This window comes from Cucurbita moschata, unplaced genomic scaffold (assembly GCF_002738365.1).
Source record: "Cucurbita moschata cultivar Rifu unplaced genomic scaffold, Cmos_1.0 Cmo_Scf00030, whole genome shotgun sequence".
Classification (NCBI taxonomy): Eukaryota; Viridiplantae; Streptophyta; class Magnoliopsida; order Cucurbitales; family Cucurbitaceae; genus Cucurbita; species Cucurbita moschata.
The window spans coordinates 653,068-673,497 of record NW_019268546.1 but is presented as its reverse complement, the minus strand read 5'-3'; the positions used below and the strand labels follow the sequence as shown (position 1 = coordinate 673,497).

The 20,430-nt window shown below is 35.5% G+C and overlaps 4 protein-coding genes across 5 annotated transcripts in view; all 4 read right to left on the bottom strand.

The window, feature by feature from the left end:
- Positions 1 to 1,517: 1,517 nt before the first annotated feature.
- LOC111464451 (AT-hook motif nuclear-localized protein 23-like) lies at positions 1,518 to 2,739 on the bottom strand. The gene is made up of 2 exons (XM_023108658.1): positions 2,136 to 2,739; positions 1,518 to 1,974 (listed from the first exon to the last, which is right to left on the bottom strand). Exons 1-2 carry the CDS (start codon positions 2,649 to 2,651, stop codon positions 1,717 to 1,719), a joined length of 774 nt encoding a protein of 257 aa, XP_022964426.1. The 5' UTR covers positions 2,652 to 2,739; the 3' UTR covers positions 1,518 to 1,716.
- Positions 2,740 to 6,266: 3,527 nt separating this feature from the next.
- On the bottom strand, positions 6,267 to 17,814 carry LOC111464236 (protein transport protein SEC23). 2 transcript variants are annotated; one of them, XM_023108338.1, is made up of 13 exons: positions 17,734 to 17,814; positions 16,839 to 17,651; positions 16,586 to 16,759; positions 16,272 to 16,433; positions 15,596 to 15,735; positions 12,953 to 13,028; positions 12,692 to 12,867; positions 12,518 to 12,599; positions 10,183 to 10,260; positions 9,374 to 9,535; positions 8,994 to 9,257; positions 8,283 to 8,387; positions 6,267 to 6,734 (listed from the first exon to the last, which is right to left on the bottom strand). In XM_023108338.1, exons 2-13 carry the CDS (start codon positions 17,562 to 17,564, stop codon positions 6,594 to 6,596), a joined length of 2,286 nt encoding a protein of 761 aa, XP_022964106.1. In that variant the 5' UTR covers positions 17,565 to 17,651; positions 17,734 to 17,814; the 3' UTR covers positions 6,267 to 6,593. The 2 variants fall into 2 exon arrangements, with proteins under 2 accessions (XP_022964106.1, XP_022964105.1); XM_023108337.1 differs by having other exon boundaries at positions 16,839 to 17,813.
- Positions 17,815 to 18,771: 957 nt separating this feature from the next.
- On the bottom strand, positions 18,772 to 20,061 carry LOC111464204 (aspartic proteinase CDR1-like). The gene has a single exon (XM_023108299.1). It carries the CDS (start codon positions 20,059 to 20,061, stop codon positions 18,772 to 18,774), a length of 1,290 nt encoding a protein of 429 aa, XP_022964067.1.
- Positions 20,062 to 20,338: 277 nt separating this feature from the next.
- The window catches only part of LOC111464203 (aspartic proteinase CDR1-like), a 1,305-nt gene continuing 1,213 nt past the window's right edge, over positions 20,339 to 20,430 (bottom strand). Inside the window, exon 2 of the mRNA XM_023108298.1 lies at positions 20,339 to 20,364. Coding sequence (XP_022964066.1) covers positions 20,339 to 20,364 — 26 coding nt within the window. The remainder of the gene's footprint in view (positions 20,365 to 20,430) is intronic.

Below are 20,430 nucleotides of genomic sequence, written 5' to 3'. Positions count from 1 at the left end.
TAGGGAAACAATCTGATTCTATCTCTATTCGTTCAAACATGTGAGTGAAGACAAAATATACTAAAATGACTCACGGTGATTATAAATATAAATTTTACTCCTAAAAACAATTCAAAACAATTAGGTAACGTGACCATACCGTAAAAAATCGAGCGTCGAATATGAATTTCAAAGCTCGATCTGAATCCCGAAAGTGTCACATTCCAATTATTTAAAATTCCTCAACATAATTTACTTCGTGTTTAGGTTAAGAATCCATAATCCCATAAAAAGAAAAAAAAAACTTTGAGTTAAAGCCGAAAGCCGAAAGCAGCTAAAGCTGAAAGCCGAAAGCAGCTAAAGCCGAAAGCCGAAAGCCGACAATTATGGTTATCACGTGGGAAGCACATACTAATTAATTCTCAAAATATTTAACTCTTCTTCTAATCATTGAATTAATAAATCATTAAGATTCTATAGTTTTAAATATTTCATTAAATATTACATAACCCATACATAATTTTAGAGATAACTATCAAATTTCTTATTAAATTCACTCTAAATTTCGATAAATATTATAATTTTAATTAATTTATACCCACATATAATATTTATTAAAATAATAATAAAAGAATCTTATATACTATTAATAAATTATAAAACTGGTTTATTAAAATGAATGGGTAAATTAGTAAAAATTGAATAGACAGTAAAAATTTGCATAGTTAAAAAGAAAGGTGCACCTTGTTGATATAGATAAGAGACTTTTTTTAATTATCCTATCTTCAGGATCTCTTTCACTCAGATATAGTTTCGGTTCATTCATGCACCTGTCTTTTACTCGGGTGTCACATCTATGATCTAATTGGATGAAATCGTAAATTTTGAGTGAAAAATATCGATATTACTTAGACACGTTTAAGAGTAAAAAAGAATAAAAATTTTACGGGGATGGAGGTAGAAATTTGTAGAGATTGAGTTCCGTGTGAGAATTTTTTATTTGTCCCCACTTAGGCAAGGGGGAATAATCTCTTCCTCTCTCATTAACGGTGAAAAGGGGGTTTCTCCACCCTGCTTGGGGTAGTCTCTACAGGGTCTCGGCCCTGCACGTTAATTAGATATCTCTAATTTTCATGAAATTGAAACCTTGATATTTCTGCCGACGTTGATGTTTTAAACAGATTACACATATTTTCTAGAAACTCAACGTCTCTTGGCTACTTAGAGATGGTCTCCTCAAAACTCGTAGATATCTTTTGTTTCCGATGACGTTTATACCTAATCTTTTATGGTTCGTGTTGATTTGTTATGTATGTGTGTATATAAGTTATTTCAAAATGTAATCAAGAATCACACTCGATGGAATCGATCAAACCGAAAACTTCAATACGAGGTTGATTGAGCTTCCAAGTTTTCAACCAATAGGTCTAAAATCTTCTCCCGACCTCAATTCGTCAAGCCTGAGAAACTTATATCGACCATACTTATACATCGAACGAGGACTAAATTCTAAAATTATTTATCATGATTTAACTCGATTAGATCTCTAACGATATTACAATTAACTCAATAAAATTCAAATCAATCTCATTAATCTTATCTTACAAAGCAAAGATAGATACACTTGAAGAATGATCAACAAGTTTCATAACACGAGACACTGAAAGAAACTAAAACAGAAGAAAAAAAGATTTGGTAGTGAAAATTATTGAAGCTCGTGAATTTTCTATCAATCCTTCAACCGAAAAATTGATTTTGATTGGGCATGTTCATAGGAAGATTAAGAAAGGGCAAACCCGAAGATGCGTCGGGAAAAGGATTGTTGTGACCATCGTCACCACCGTCTCCTCCGTCCCCGTCTCCACCACCTGCCTGCATCGGCAACTCTTCTTCCTCCAATGGCAACCTCTCATACGCTACGTTACTAAATGATGACGCTATGATGATGACTGGCCCCGAAGCCATCAAAGCTCCCACGACATTCCCTCCAACGACCTTATTAAGAATAGGTTTAAAAAGATTAGATTTACCCTAATCGAGAGGGGTATTAGATCTAAATTTTGAATCCCACCCACCATCCCTTCAATTATAATTTTTAGACGAAAAAAAAAAAAAAAAAAGGTCAAGCTTTTGAGTTGAGTGGTGATTTAATTTACCTGTCCTTGTCCACCAGCTAAAAAGATCGTGAGACTAGTAGCACCAGGTGGAGCTGGTGGTGGAAGAAACGATCCCGATAGCGATAAAATCTCAAACCTCCCTTGAAGCGTCAACACCGACCCAGTTGCCGTCGGTTGACGCAAGCTAACATTATTCACGATCCCACTTCCACTCAACACGCAGATCCCCCGTTGTCGCCGTTGCGCATAAGTGGCTATCGCCTCAAACACATCGCAGCCGCTACCAACCTCCAAGATATGAGCTCGAAGTGTATTAGCACTCTCGCGCGTGATGATTACAGGCGGCTTCAGTTTGTTCTTCGACCCGGCCGGGCGACCCCTAGGCCTACGAACCATGACATCACCGCCACTGCTGCCACCAGAGCCACCGCCGTTGTAGTGGTTGAGATTAGTAACATGGTCGGAATTTGGCGGCGTTTGTAGGTGGAGATCAGGGCGTTGTTGCTGAAGCTGATCAACAAAGTGAGAAGCGGAGCCTAAGTTTAAAGTAGCCATAAACAGAAGATACTGAGAGAAACTTAAACACTCAAAGATGAACAGGAAAAAACCAGGGGTGAAAAAATAATTTAAAATAATAAAAGGGCCAACAATGTAATTCTTTTTGGGAAAGGAATTAATTATTATAAACTATATGGGTGTGTGTGAAACCCTAGAACAAATAGAAAAATAAAAGGTATAGAGGAAAGAGAAAGCATTATGAAAAAAGCATATAAATTATTATAATATAAAGTTTTTAAGTATACAAAATTACTAAAATATAATTGTGAGTTATATATATATATTATTATTAGATGTCACAAGTGGGCATATTATATACATTTCAACCCTTATCTTAATATAATTACAAGCATAGGGCAACATTATTATATAAATAATATATTCTTTTGGGAAAAGAAGTATTGTGCTTTTACAAGTGGAATTGATTATTTTAAACTATTTGGTCGAATTAATGTTAGGGTAGACTATGTCGTAATTGAGATTCTTCCTAAAAATCTTAGACGAGGAGTGTGATATTAACATCGTTATAGCTGAGAATTGAAAAAAAAATGGTCGTCGGTGGTTTTCAGAATTTGAACGATTCAGTGGAATTTTCGTAACCAACCAACTGATTACTTTCCATCTCAGAGATGGCCTCGTTCTTTACTGTATAGTTCATTCGGTACTTATTCTCCTTCCAAATCTTTTGCGTCTCCCAATATGGAGCTCCCGTGTTTTGCAGATTTAGTGTCTAAAGCTGAAAGTTTTGAGTTGTTTCGGCGCTTCCTTGAGTTCTCTGACTCCACTCCTACAACATTCACAGCCACTAATCGTGGTAGCACCCATGAAAGTCACCTTGCTTCCTCTAGTAACCAGCGAGGTCGTTCTTATTCTCACAAAAACAACCCTTTCAATCGAGGACGAACCCTGAAATTGTAGATTAACATCTCGCTTCAATGTTTCTCATAATTGGCTTTGCACGAGATAATCTACAATTTTAGGACAAGTGCTGTCGGGATTATTGTTGTAGGAGAGAATAAAAGGTTGCGATGATTTAGGTGAAAAAGACGACGAACCGAGTTGGATTCGAGTCGGGTATGATCCCCAAACCCTAGACCGAACCCAAGACATAGATTAAAATATTTTAAAATTATAGGAACTAAAATTAAAATTAGAGATATAATTATTAGAAGATGGTTTATAATGATAATTTAACACTTATTGGAGCATTTTATGGACTTATTTGGTTTAATTTTCAATTTAATAATTAGGGTTTTAATTATTATTTTAATTTTAATTAGTGAGTTGTATAGTTTCATTAAATAATTAAGTCAACTACTCTTCAAGCATATGGAGAACAAACAACAAATGAACCAAACTCTCAATTAATTTTCTAATTATATATTCATCAGTCGCATAAACTTCTTTAAGGTTCAAATCTTCGTACTCCACATTTACCGTTTGTAAATTGTAAGGAAAAAAAATAATTTATTTAAAAGTGTTCATATGACCCGATAACTCACTCAATTCGAACTGCTCAACCCAAATCATAAAAGTTGGATTGGGTTGAATTAGATGTTTTTCGGTTTTGGTTGAGTTGAATTTTTGAAAACCTAATAATTCGAATCGTTTTATAGGTTGACAATTTTTTTGTTGGGTCAACCCAACTAACTCGAAAACAGAGTTACAATCCAACCTAACGACACTTTCGTTCAAAGTATTAAATGTCGAGGACAATCTAGTAAGGTCAATGAAGTTCAATAAAAGAAGTGAAATATGACATTTACCAATATTATGAGTTGACATTTTTTAAATATATTAATATTTACTTCTCTTCAACTCATTAAAAAAAAAAACATTTTAAATAAGTTTTAATTTTTATTTAATTTAAATAATTTATAAGTTTAAATTTAAAACTTATAGTAAGTAGTATAAATTTTTTGTATTTTTGGAAAAAAAATTAAAATGGAAAATTATTTTTTATGAAAAGTTTATTGACCAATTTTTTATAATATTAATTATGATCACATGACACTAATATAATTATATTATACTTTTTTTATATTTCCTTTGCTGATTTATTAATTAAACTAAATTCACTGTTTTAGTGTAAATGTATTGTTGTTTATTATATCAAATTAATAATTAAACATCGATTAAATAAACAACACATAATAAAATAGAATTTCGTTTTTTTTTTCCCTCGTTTTTCTTCCACTCATTAAAAAATTAAAAATATAAAATAATTCAGAGCCATTTTCCTGTCTTATTCTGCTTTGTTAAATGGGTAAATTAATAATAAAAAAGATTATCTTAGGACTCTCCATAACACTTTTTAAACCTTCTTAAAATACTTAAATTTTTTAAAAGATTAAAAAATATTTTTATATATAGACGAAACCATTAGTATTAATGTTATTTTTAAAATTTGAGAGATATTTTTTAAATTTTAACTTTTTTTTCTTTTCTTTAATATCTCATTTTCTTATTATAAAAATTCGTATCATCTGCCTTTAATATCTTATTATTATATGAAAATATATATGTGACATATTGTATTTAAACATTGAGATTGATGTTGGAAATGTAACTAAAAATTAGGACAAAGGAATGGTCAAATTGTAGCAGAAGCAACTTATTTTTTTATATATCAGTTTTTAAAATTTGATAAAGCTTTTTTTTTTCACCTTCCAAATTTTTATTTGTTCGTATATGTAAATAAATTGCAAATATGGTCCAAGTAATGAATGCCCAAGTTTCTTTTGGATCCCAATTCCAATACGATCCCCATGTCTCATTAGCTCATACGGCCCCTGAAAGAATACCTATGCTTAAAAAGATAAACCCTAGACTAATAATACGACAACTCCAATGATCTAATTGTTGAATCATTTGACACTTATAATAATTATTATAAGAAAAAACATAAGTATTTCTTAAAACATTGTTCTCTTCGTTCATGTATTGGATCTCATCAAAGGAAAATAACGCATGTTTTTACCAAAAATTATTATAGAGTTTTGAAATGTGATATAAGAGCTACTTAAAATAATGATCCACTTACACTGGATTGGGCTTCAGAAACCTATCCATATGGCCCAATATGGCATCCAAAATGAAGGCCCAACCCAACCGGGCATTGCCATCCCGATTCTAACTCATGGTTGCCTTCTGGACCTTTCTGGTAATGAAGAAATTGATGTAGAGATCAAATCAATGAATTTCTAATCCATGTAACTATTCTAGCAAAGAATCGGTTGTGTCGCATACGATTGAACATACACGCGTAGACGGTGTGTGTGATCGAACAAGCTTAGATTCTGCATCTGCGATGTTCGGTTGGCAAAAACAAACCCGCCTAAGGTCTAATGAAGCTACAAAGCTGGGACGAAAAATATTTATGGGACTTGATTCCCTTAAGACTAGTCGTGAGCGTGTCAAGATGACGACGCCACATGATTGAATAAAAAATCCCATTTGGATGAGTTTTTTTTATTCTTCCATATAAAGTAATATCCAGAAGTTCGAAGCTTTAGAGAAGGTTATTAATGCCTCCTGTTCTATACTCAAGTTGACTATTTGAATGAGCAATAAGCAATAAAATGGAGAATAATCACTTTGAAAATCAAAATATATGATTGTGACAGCAAAGTCTATCTTATTCATAAAATTTCCTATTCAACAAAAATTACAAACTCAGGACACCTTCCCTATGATTGCAGGAGAATAACACCATGCAATGAATTATAAAAAGAGAAAGCAAATTCGTTCAGAACACTAACCTAAAAGTACTCTCCTAAGGTTCATAAAATTAAAAGCATTAAAGGATGAAAACATCTAAGTTTTTCCATGTAAAAGAGCGACGAGCTAACGAATTAGGCTCAATGGAAATGGAAAAATTACTATACAAACTAGAAGGCAATGTTACAAAACTGCAGAAATCCCAACCTGTGTTCTTTTTTATTGGACGGTTAACCTCTGCAGATGATCTAAGAAGACTTCGAAGCTGACATCGTCGGTGAAGATGATATCTCCGCCGGGAAGGGGAGACTCAGTGTTATAGGTGGCTGAAGGATTCAGCTTTGCCAGAAGAAAACGTGCCTGCGCCCAAAACAGAAAGAAGTAATGAACAGGTCAGTGGATGAGGTTCTTTTGACGACTAGAAGAGGAAAACTAGTTCTGGAAATTGTTGTCAGATGTTCTTGTTATGAGTTAAAAATGAGGGTCGTTACTTGCATGAGGTAATTATGCAGCGATTTTTGTTAAGATGGAAACAAATCCATTAGGGGAAATTCATGTCAAGAAGACTGGAAAACTCTAACTAGAGAGTAAACATTCATAATTTCCTTGACGGAAGTTCAAAAACTACTATATTACAATCTAAATATTGCTGTTTATTATCCATAAAAAATGATGAAAGTGCAATTAGATCCTAACTACTAATTAACAAAATGACAAACTAAAATTAACAATTTAACTAAATTACATTAAAATAAACTAAACAAAGTCATGTTTTCTTCCTACATAAGGTAAACTCCTTGAGGTTCATTCTGTTGAAATCCCCACAACAAAATGAATCTTCTGGGGTAAAGTGAAATGAGTTATCATTGTTAGATTTTGACTAGCAATATTTGACATTTGGGTGAAAACGGGAAATAAACTGAGGACCATAGTATAACTTTACTACTTCACCAGTAGAGTTGAGGGGCACTTTTATACATTTCCTCTAGTTATTTTAAGATTTTGAGATAGCATCCTGCTGTTTACATATGGACTAAAATATACAAATATTTCAACTTTAGATCCTTTATCTCGTTTTTTAAAATTGGAACATTATTTTTTGTAGTCTTGTACTTTGTATTCAGCTTTCCTTTCATTTTTCTTCTCTTTTTTTTTTTTCTCGCAATGAAAGTTGGTTTTTGTGTGTTGGTTTGAGTAATTAGTTGAATTAGATTGGCCTTGGAGACTTGTTTTGAGGCCTTTGGAGGGAAAGGTACAACCGGGTGTTCTAAGATAAGTCATCTCTTTTTTAGTCTTTTTGGCTTTTGATGCAACACAATGCCTCTTGGTGTTGACCAAATCATACTTTAAATCTTTTGTAAGGAAAACCTTCTAAGACTATTAACAATTGGAAGGCTCTTCTTTGCTAGTTTTGTGGGGGAAGGGGTAATCTCTACCTCTTGCCCTTCGGCTGTAGTATGGTCTACTTTTGAGTATACATATTTGTTTTCTATCCAAAAAAAGATAACAATAATAAAATAAAATAAAATATTGGCCTTGGAGCCTCTTCCCTAAATCGTATTATTTGTGGAGTTTCATATTTTCCAAGTTCGGTTTTCCTTCTCCATGCCTCTGCATGGGTTCTTATCAGAAGCCTTCTCCATAAACACGAGAGATTATATGTGAAAATTAAAGCACTCACTTTTTAAATGCTCGACTTTTTCTTGATTACTAAATGAGATGACTAATTACAGTTAATGCGTTGTATGGCAACCCCCTTAGTATATTATTACCACAAACAAGACCATAAGTCAAGAAGGAAGTGGACGGACCAGATGAAGAAGTGCCCTTGAACAAGCAGAATAAGTAAAACAAGAAAGGGATATACAGGGTCCCTGAACTATGTATGAAAAGTAGAGATGGGCAAACCTGCGAACCATGCTGATCACAGATCACCAAACGTGGTACTGGAAATCTTTCCTTGATTGTTGCATCTACATCGTCCCGAGGAGCTTGCAGCAACTGGGCAAACGCCTGTAAAAGTAGTGAAATTTGTTTTTAAGTAGCAAGCATAAGCAATTTGTAGTTAGTTAAAAATCAGCACCTCGGTCTACCATCATAGACACATACAAAATTCAATGGACCAGAAAGAAATCCACATCACCTTGCTAACCACTTCAGTTTGAAATTGTCCCCTATACTAGTCCAAAATAAATATGAAGTCAACAGAAATAGAAATGGACGAGAATGTGTCTTCTCATATTGGCATTGATGACATAGGTAATTACTGGATAATCATCTAGAGCAGACGCTATTAACCTAGAATTTTGAGGAAACATGATCTCAACACGGAGAAACAACCGTCTGAATGATTCAATTACTTGTCAAAACTCTTGCGGAAATGCCAGGCCAGAAGGAAATTCCAAGAATTAAGTGGGTTGAGAAAGTAGAAGAGCAGAGAAATAGATGTCTCAACGAAAGATCAGGTCATCAACATATATAACAATTATTTAATGTCGTTTCTAAATTAACTTTTCATGATTACTTTTACTCCAAAATGAAAATGTACACGCTAATTCTGCAGTACCATTTGAATAAATATTCAGTACTTCTAGGAGTGACGGCGAAAAAAAGAAATACCTGATGTTCAGGCTGATTATGATACCCAGCTTTCCTCCATTGAGCAATAGTTGCCCCGTGGAAGATAACAACAGTGAAATATGCATCCAGTAGGAGAATCCTGTCAGCCGCAATGGCAGCTACATCAAGAAGAACTGGTTCTGGGGCTGAATGAAATGTGTAAGAAATCAATGACGGTTGGATCATTACTACAGAATTAGCAACATTCTCACGGTTCAGGATCATTCTGAAGTACGCAGTCTCATCAGGACTATTATTAAAAACCTTCAAAGTTCACATTGAATTAGAAAAATGTCACTGACGTATTCTGATATTAGTTATAATAATGTTAAACTAAATTGATATTGAAAACCATTGCAAGTATATAAACAAATAAATACCTGCACAAACTGAGATCGTCGCAAATGAAAGATAAACTGAGGGAATATTGAAAAACGTGGAGATAAGCTGAAGGAAGATGGAGTATCCTTCTGATAATCTCCAAAACGGGAACAAAGATGAATCAATGATTTATCCAACCATCTTATAGGATCAAACTCTGCCTGGATACCAGTTGCAACTTTCCAATATTAAAACATAATAGCAAAAAACAAACTGTTGCAGTACAACAAGAATATAGAACGGAAAAGACTAACTTTGCTAACAAGTTACATACAAGTATATATTTTTACCATCCTGTATCAATATTCAAAAATATATTTTGGTCAGCACTAATATAATCCTTTAGCGGTTTCTATCATCCTATATCAAAATATATTCAACTTCGTTACCAGATATAATGCCCAGAAACTCCCCGACAGACAATGTTTTCCAATTCAACTGCTTTGCGACTTAAATTGTTTGCTTATACTACAGGTGCTAAAGTGTTTATACTCGTAGGTAGTGATATAGTCTGAATTATGGAGCCCGAACTCCTAACAAAGAGCTGATGATATAACAAAATAACAAGTCCTGAGAGGCATTTATTCAAATTTTGCATTTTTCACTGAACTGATTCTTAGGAGTACGTACTGCAATCCTTGAAAATGCATTATAAATTGAAGGATGAAACATCTACTACACACATTATTTTTGCATAAACATTTCAGAAAATGTCATTATTACTACAATTCCAGATTTATCCATACAAGTCCAAAACTATAGAACAAGCATTCAGGATTCAAAAACTAGAAAATTAAAAGATGATTACCTCATTTTCCATCTTGAAGGAAACTAGACGTGCCATGACTGCAGCAGCAGCTTCTTGGTCAAACCCCGCAATCAAGTCCTATAACAAAATTGAAAATTTCTTCCTTTACACTACCAAATATTCCGAGTGAAGAAAATAGTAGAGGCAACTTTCCAATGGTCTTCTTACAAAAAGCAATTGGAAGATCAACAAGATTAACTTATATTTAAGGAATTTATGAGAATGTTACAAGGCTGGTATTATTGACTCTAGGTCTGAAAGAGACTCTCGGTTCTGTCAATGGTCTACAGAGAGGATTTTAGGCCTCCTAGTTCCTATAGAATTATCACTAAGGTTTTAGTGTTTAGAATAAGAAAGGCCTTGATCCACACCATTTCCTGTATAATTACTGTTTGTATGCCCAAGAGGTAGCTTCTTGATGAGGTCCTTATTGCCAACAAGAAGTCTCATAAGAAGAAATGTATTGTTTCTAAAATTGATTTTGAAAAGGCTTACAATCATGCTGGTGGAGAATTTTCAGACAAGATCTAGTGGACAAAGGTTTTTGGTTTGTATAGAGAGCTTAAGTTGGAAGTCGATAATGCTCAACTATCATTTCTAATCTAATTAATGGCAAGTCAAGGGTAAGTTTTTTCGCTTGTAGGAAGCTTGGGCAAGGTGATCCTCTATCCAATTGTCTTCTCATTTTGGCAATGGATGTGATTAGTGGACTTATTTCAAGGTGGATGGAAAGAGATTTAGTTGAAGGAGAGGAAAGAGACACGGTTCATCCCATTCATTTGCAATTTGCGGATGTACATCATTCTTTTTCCTTGAGGGAGGATTCTTTCACTAATCTGAATTAGCCCCAATTGTTTTAGTCTATATCCAATTTGAACATTAATAGGAAGAAATGTTCTACAGCTGGCATTAATTGGTGACTTTCCAAAGTTTCCTAGGCGGGCACAGTTTAGGTGTGAGATTGCTCATTGTCATTTCTGTATTTGGTCTGTCTCAACCCCCAAAATCTTGGACCATCTTCCTTTATCATCTTCTCCCAACCAAAAAAATGCCTACACTGTTTCTGTACCTTCTTTTATTCCAGGATTTCCACCTTGATAGAGAAGTAGCCAATATGTCGTCTCTTAGTCTCTTTTGAGGAGAATAAAAGAATACAAAGTACATATTTTATACAAATTAGTGATGGAAATGTACCCTGCATGGGATTATCCAGTACACTACATTACCATCTTAAAACTAACAATTTTCTACCATGGGAATGTACAGTGTATGAAGAGAATGTGTAGTCCACAGTTTTCTTCAGCAACTGAAACTTCTTGTAATTAAAGCTATAATTATTTAAAGAATTATTAACTTTGTAATTGCAAATTAACCATATTTAAAAATTAATAAAAGAAGTTAAATATAAAATAAATAAATAAATAAAAATAAAAACCATTGGGAAATTAAACTTCATCCTCCTTCCCCAAATTCAAGTTTATGTAATTCAGGGTCACTGCATTCCATCTTGTCCAATCTTCATAGTGGGAATGGACAGAAAAGGAAACAGAACACCCTCACATGCTATATATAGTGGTTTGGTCATCCAATTTACAGTGATGGAAGAGAAAACAATTACAAAATGCTTATACAAAATATACCAAGAGAAAGCCAGGCATGAAAACAAAATACTCTTCAATCACTTTCTAAGTTTCTTCGAAGTTATACACTCTTCAATTCCTTTCAGTTCAAATTCTTGAAAATGTGTCCACTCGAACCCCACAGTCCCAGCCAAGTTTCTGGCGTTATCTTTGAAGTTAGGAGTTAGGCTGAAATTCTTAATGATCCTAGGGGCAACTATATGATAGTTAAAAACTTCCAAAACACTCCTCCATAACCTACTCATCAGTACCTTCATCTTAATCGAAATAAAATACAGTGTACATGTTAAGCATGTGACCTGTTAAAAACTTCCAAAACACTCCTCCATAACCTACTCATCAGTACCTTCATCTTAATCGAAATAAAATACAGTGTACATGTTAAGCATGTGACCTTAAAGTTCATTGGCATTATGTGGAAAACAGCTTTCTGCTCTCTAAAACAAAAATTCAGTGAGATCATGTCAGGACGATTATTTCTTATACTTGCTTTCCCTTGTTTTATTTTAATTTATGATCTAAATTAATTCTTCCTTCCAAAATCAAATTCTTGTGGATAGAGATTACAAATTTTACAATGGGTACTTAAGCTTTACGAGGAACCAGAAAGTTATTAGTAAAAGCAGACAAAAGTTACTCAAAAAAGCTCCCGTACACCCAAACCATCATCTACAAGTAGGGAGGCAAACACTCACCTGTATGCTTCCAGGTCCAGCAACCCATCTCCTAGAAAGGGTTGTAACACGGAGTCTCATTTGACCACTGCTGTTTTGATAACTGGAAACAAATCTGAATAAAGTAAGAAAGGATTCCATCCACTTAAACATACCATATGAAATAGCTAGAAAGATAAAGTTTATGTTTCATACTACGTCAAAAATTGAAAGTAAAACTGATTGCTGGCAGATTGAACAGTAGCATCTGAGGTCTCTTTTTTAACAATTTCAAATATGAGACTCAAAGTTGTTGCTTTATCAAAGCCACACATTTTCCATGCACTTGTATTTCCTTGACCAATGACAGTGTCTGAGCACAACGGACCTTTCTGCACAAAAGCACACAAAATGAACTTCAAAGATGCAAAACATTTGAAAAGAAGAGGCAGGCTTTCTTTATTCCTTAGGCAGTACCTTTTCAAGAGAGGCACAAGGACCAATAACACCCTGAACTTTGATATCCTTTGAGCAATTGATCTCAAATATACCACTGCAACAATAGTAAAAGAGGAAGATAAAAAGTAAGAAGTTAACAGCTAGAAACACGCAGCATTGTTAAATAATATAACTTGAATGAAAGTAAATGTGGAAGCTTTGATTAATCTTGAATAATCCTAATTGTTAATCAAAGTCTTCCAAAAAATAAAATTTAACTCCCCGACTAGATTACTTATACATTGAATTCCATGTCCCTTCTCCACAAGGCATCTCCCTGGGCTTTAATGAAAAAAGCAACTCAGGAAATGATTAACTAATAAGTATCTCATTACAAACTTACAAATCATATTTTTCTGCCCAAATAAAGATGGAGCATTTTATCAGACGTAATTCTTAGTTCTATTTAAAATGTCTGCTTAATGACCGAGCTTCATGTAGAAAATGAAAGAATGTACAAAGCATAGAAAAATGTTCTAGGATAGGAGTCCAAACACTAGCTACAAGAACAGACTTCAATCTAAAAAAAATTAGACCAAGCTAGTAATTATAAAAAGCTCAATTAACAGACATCCATAAAGAAGTGTTAAACCTAACCATCTCTCAACCTACTCCCAAGATTTTTCAGCCGCTCTAAAGTTCATATTTTTCTCTCAATATAGTGAAAAAACAAGCCTACAACAGAACTCTTCCCTTGTCTCAAAAGGAGGATTAAAGAGCATCTCATCAATCATAGAACAACAAACTCTACTACAAGCCAAAACAATACCAGACATACTAAAATGCCAACTCCAAAGAGAGAAGTCGAACTGGCAAACTCATAGGAAACAGTGAAGGTTCTCCTCTTGCTGGCTAAAAATAACACACTATGGCAGGTGCAACACAAAAGGAGAATGTCTGCCTAGATGGTCCTGAGTGTTCATTCTCTCATGCAAGACAGGTTTCTGATATATTTATTCGTTCTTTATAACTTATGATACAACTAAATAAATATATGGAAAAACTAATCTAATCTAATCAAAACCCCTAAATTTTAGGTTTCAAATATTATATATTAAAGAAAAAATGATAAGTCCCTAATTTAGAATTCCTATATTTAACATTAGTTTCAACAATTATGAAGCAAAGGACTTCAGTTTCTTAGAAATCTTAACCTTCCAAAGAGGCCATAGCATAGAAGCACCCTGGGAGGGAGAAGGAAGCAAAGGCCATGGGGAAAAAAGTCCAAAGGGGAAATCATCGGTCGTGCTGGGGATCCAAATTCAGGAGTTCCTTCTCTCATGACAGATCACCAGATCGAAAATGACAGTAAGAAGGGTAACAGCCTCCAATATCTCTTGATAAGTGAGGGGGCAATGAAAACCAAAGGAAAGCAACATGACTTATCAAAGGAATGCATAGAAAAGGCTACCAATTGCAACCTCTTATCTGACTGGTGATAAAACTATGGAAGCAAAGTACAAAGGGGCTTGTCACCCACCGAGGAATCCTCCCAAAAATAGGTTTTTGAACCACCCCAACCAAGCATTTAACAAACTAGGAGAAAAAAGGGGAGTCTGAAACTATAGCATCCCTGAGGTGTTTTCTTGAACCCATACCCTTGAACCTACAACTTGAAACCCACTCAAACGGATGTGGTCCATGCTTACTCACCACATTCCTACATCACAAAGCATTTGATTACTTAAAAGAAATTTCACCGCCATTTTGCCAAAAAAACCTCATTACATAATCTCAAGTTATCAATACCTAAAGCACCAAGCTCCATCAGCTTCAAAACAGCTTCCCACTTGATTAGGTGGGACCCACCATCCTTATTCACTGTCCCACAAGAAAATCCTCGATGAACTGCCAATGCTTTTACAAACAGAAACGTGAATTCTAAACAAGGAAAGAAAGTAGATAGGGATACTCAGCAATGAATAAACCAAAGTAAGTCTCCCTCCCTTGGAAAAGAAGGCCATTTCCTCAAGAAGATGGTCGTTGATGGACTTTCTCCACCACCAGGTTCCAAAAAGGCACACTTCTCACTTTACTCCCAAAAGAAAGTCCTAGATAAGACCAAGGAAGCTGACTAACCTCACACTTGACCATAGAAGCCCAATAGGTCAACTTGGAGGAATCACTATTGCCAATTTATTTGAAGACCAGAGCTTCAAAGAAGGACAAAAAAAACCATTTAGATTGGTAATGGTTCTTTCCTTCTAACAAAAAAAAAGGGATATCTGCAAAATGAAGTTGTAACCAATCCAAACTCTCCGTCCCCACATTAAAACCCTCAACCACACCTTTACCATACCAGCTAACACCAACTGGTTCAGGACATCAATCACGAGACTAGGCCTCAACCCTCAACAAATGTAGGTTCTGATTAAAATGTCACAAATACATCTATAAATTGGCAGTCTGAAATAGATATGAATCATAAACAAAAACAATCAGATATCTTTACTATTCCAAGAAAGGGGCAGCAAATAAACATATACAATTACAAGATTGAATTTATAATTTTTTCTACATATTAGAAGATATATGTCCTGAGTAACATTAATGCAAATGGGCAAGTACAAAAAACTAAATCAAGAGGACATGTGCCTAAACACATTTAAGTGAAAAGCTTACTTTGATGCTAAACCAAGATCATATTCACCCGAAAAAACACGTTTAAGTGAATCCTTAAAAACTGAGTGGCCAAAACTTTCTGCAAGCACAACAAGCCCTCCAGTTTTTTCAACTGCAACTTTAATTTCAGCAATACCGACCTAAATAACATATGTACATTAAAATTATGTAATCTCAAAACACTTGCAAATGAACAATGGAACATCAATGTCTGTTATACACTATAATTAGAAATAAAATAAATAATTATCGTTGAAGGATAAGAATTAGAATTCTAAAGCTGCAATGTGAAAGTTTCCCATATTCCCTTTCCCACTGGATAATCTTTTTTCATCTAACTGCTTAGTCTTCCATAAAATATATGCAAGCATCTAACAGAAATAATAAATCCTAAAAAACATAATGCTTCTTTAAGGAACATTTATTTGTCAAGATTAGACTATTGGAAGCTCAACCTCACAACCAAATAAATCCTCCAAAAAGTGGAACATTTGAGAAACAAACTATTCTGTAAGGGCTCTCAATACATCAACAGTATCTTCTAATATGACATGTTACCATCACTAAAATTATAAGTTCCCACCCTGTGAACATCCATTGCATTAGCAAAATATTCAACTGAGAGTGCGCCCTGAAAAATTAAGAACAAAGCGGACATATCAATGGTGCAAATTACCTGGTCAAGAGCACAAGCGAATAGATCAAGTACATGTCCTTGATGAACAAGCTGCTTCGAGAGTCCCTCATAGAACTTCACAGCTTTATGAAAATGAGGGGCAGAATCTTTATCCAGGTCCTTGTGAGACCGAATTGGTTCAGATAAATTTTTAGACACAATCTACGAAGTGAAAATGAGGAAGAAATAAGAATAATTAGAGAACCTAATTCGAGATGCATTCAAATATATAAACCAACTGAATTCACAAAATTGAACAATTAATTTTAAAGGTTAAGACAATTGGTGCCATGATATTAAAAAGATATCCTTACGGCACCCGGTCCTTCAGTCGATGGCCCACCAACAAATGCTAAGATTCTTGCTCCTGAACCAGGAACACAAGCGCCAAGCAAGCTGGCGGCAATGCTCAGGGCAGTGCCAGTGCACCTCGGGGCTCGCTGATCCGCTGGAACTGCCCAAGGGTCTTTCTGCAGCTCCTCCAAAACCTATTAATTCAAAAACCATTTTCAATTCTCAATTCAAAGCATCTCACAGTCATTTTATCTCGAAGTTTATAATACATACGGAATTGAGAGCAAATTCGCACTCGGACTTAGGCAGCAGAAAGCGAGAAATGCTCTCAGTTGAAAGTCCATCTCTCGCGCCAGCAATGACACCAGTGGGAGGCTTGGGCTTCTTGAGAAAGAAGTTCATCTGCTCCAGAAGCTGGTCCTTGGACACATCCTTGGAGCCCTTAAACACAAACGTCTTCGGAATCTGACCGAACCCCAATTCATGAACGTGAACAAAAGTACCATATGTAATGAGCCCAACCAAAGAATTATCAGGAAGCAGATCAACAGCCTGAGACAAAGCAGATTTCAAAAACGCAATCTCCTCTTCAATTATACAAGTATCCAACACAAACATGAACACCGAAGGAACCGAAGACACCGTTTCCCCAGAAGACTCGTATTCAATAGTAGTATACTGCGGGAATAGCTCCGCCGGAAGGTTATCATCGGAAATAGAGGCGTAATGAGGAGGGAAATGATTCCGCTGAAAGCAAAACGGACAGATCCAGATCTTCGCAGCGAAATCAACAATAGAAAACGGATTGAGAATAGCGCGACAAGTACGACATCGAAGAGGAGCGTAAGGTAGCATCGGCATGTTCGGGAAGGCTTTGATCGGCGTATACATGGCGGAAACTGGAACTATGCAGTTGCTAGCTTCTTGCTTCGTCCCGGGCACCACATTCCACGGCATCCGGACGCCATCCTGTGCTTCCAAATCAAGAAATTCCGTCATTGTTACAAAGATGGATGCTCAGTCGAATCAATTCAATTCGAATTCGGCTCCAAATTCGATGTTAGGATAATATGACGCTTGATCGACCTGAGAAACGAAATTTTTCCGACGAATGATGAATCGGAATCGGAATCGGAATCGGTGGTAAACAAATGAGAGAAACAGTAACCTGATCGTGTGAAGACACTGCTGCTTGCGGTCTAAGAGCCGGCAGAATTTGGCGGATCGATTTTGCCACTTTTTTTTCTCTTTTTCTTTTTTTCTTTTTTCTTTTTTCTTTTTCAACAAATTTACCGGTATTTGAGTATGTTTTTCATTTCATTTCTCAATTTTAATTCTTAATTTGTAGGGTGAAAAATAAACCATAAAACTTTCCATATTCCAATTTATGCCCATATACTATGAAATAAGATTAGATATGAATTAATTCTTAATTTGGGATGCTCCTAATAACCAACGAATGGTAAGTGCTGTCCAGCAAAGAAAGTGAACAGTAAGAAGACGCTACAGAACCGCGTGAACCGAAACAATGATTTCACGCCAAAAATTCATTGAGATAGGATTATATTGGAGATTTTTTTTTCGTCTTTTTATATACTTTTTAATAAATATTATTTAAAAAATAATAATAGATACAATTTTCATTATAATTTTTATTAAAAAACTTAAAATATGTGTAAAAAAAATTATAATATAATATTTAACGATCATTTTTAATAATATAACATAATATTTCACACCGTTGGACGTAGCCACATCTTCGACCCAATTTAGCAAATGAGAAAAATTTTATTGAGATAAATTGATTTTAAATTTATGATATTTTTTAAAATTCAAAACTTTGATTCATAAAAAGTTGAGAGCTCACAAAAAAAATAATAATAAATAAATAAATATTCATATCGTTCTCGAGAGGCTGATATCTAATAATTTTAAACTATTGGGAATACTAATATAAAAATTATATTTCCATTCTTTTCTTAATATAATGTTACTATGACACATAAAAAAATATCACTTCTTCCAATCATGTCAAGATCAAGAATCTCTCCAACTTCAAAATCATGAACTATCAACTTACCTAACATGTCAAAACAGACCATAATTAGTAGTCTACATATCACGAGAAAATAATATTATTATATTTTGTATGATTAATAATGAACCAAGAACATACATCGACTGAAAACAAGAAGGCAAATCAGAATCACATAGCGGAACAATCCGCGGGCTTGAAGGAAACAGAGTTCCTCGTAACATCATAACCAACAAGGAAATTGTTCTGTGCAATGTTGCCGTAGATGGAAATACTTTGTCCATCACCGCCGCGGAAGGCCAAGCAAACAACATTCTCCGCCACCATAACGAACACATTCTCACGACGGAGGGGGACGTCGGCGCCTTCAAAGTGCACCGTCACGGACGGCACTTCAAAGTCCAAATTCGTGGTCTTAAAACAGAAATCCAAGAATTGATTCGGGTCCTCTGTTCGCTCAAGGCTTATCGAGTCGGAGATCGCAGTCGCGAAGGTGGAGTAGAACTCCGTAGGAAGTATAGTAAGGGTGGTGCCGGAGTCAATAATGACATTTGCTCCGTCGCCCAGGGCGGAAGCCGCCGGAAATTCAAATCTTTTACCCCCGACGCTCATGGCTTCTATGTTGAGAGAGTAAAAGGAATTGAAACGGTCACTGGTTTTAATCGGAGTCGAGACAGTTCCAGAGCCGGCTACTTGAGCATTAGATCCAAAGTTCAGCTTGCTCGACTCAGCCGAGTCGCCGATCGGAGTCAAACAGTAAGAAAATTTGCCGCCGGAGGCGGCACCCATCTGCGGGACGAGCGACGCCGGACCTCGACCAAGTCCAACAATCCCGGAAACATTAGTACTAAAAGTACCAGCACTGTCGTGGCCACAACCAACCACAGTACGAGGAAATGCCACGGGGCGACCAGAGGTGGACCCCATGGTGACGGTATCAACCGCAAAATCGCCGTTGCTGTGGGACCCATCACCGTAACTAATCGAGTACTGACACCCAGACCGATCGGAGCAAGAACGTTCTTGTCCAGCCAACGCGCAACTCGGCGAAGAACAGGGGATTATCTTGTAAGTCGACGATTTACTCGGGTCAAACATCGGCGCGGTTTGCTCGTAGCATTTTGGGCATGGTTGGCATTGAGTCCAAACGATGTCGCTTCCTGTATCAGCAATGGCTAGGATTGGAAACGGCGGCGTTCCAAGTGATACCTCCACGAGATATTCTCCTCTGTCGTTGAACATTGGCGCCTCGGCCGTGTCTAACAGCGCCACCGCTTTGTTAAGAAGGATGGAGCGGCGGAGGGTGTTAGCTAGACGGTGGTAGTGGGTCTCCGATGGGTTGTACATAGGAGACTTGGGGGAGTCACGGTGGATCATTTCGACGGAGAAGCCATATTCACCGTTGACAGCGGCGAAGACGGCGGAGGAGATTAAGAAAATTAGAGAGAAAATTAGAGCCATTGATGATAATTGGTGATTGGAGAAGCAATAGGAGATTTAGTTAAATAGTGAAGGGATTTTAGAAAAGGAAATTAATTTTTTATTGGAATTAATTTTTAATATTAACAAAAAAAAAAAATAACGTTTTGTTTCCTTTTCAATGGATTTGTTTTGGTACAATGATACGTCAATAATGTCGATAATTAATATTAATAAAATTATTGAAACGTTACCATATTTGTTTTAATTTAGGAATTCAAACGTTTTTTTTCCTTTAATTTTTATTTACGAAGATTTGTTACAACCATCTTTCACTCGAGCCCCCTTTTTCTCGATCCACATAAATAAAATGGAAGACGGTTTGCCAATTGTTCATCATGAAAGAAATGA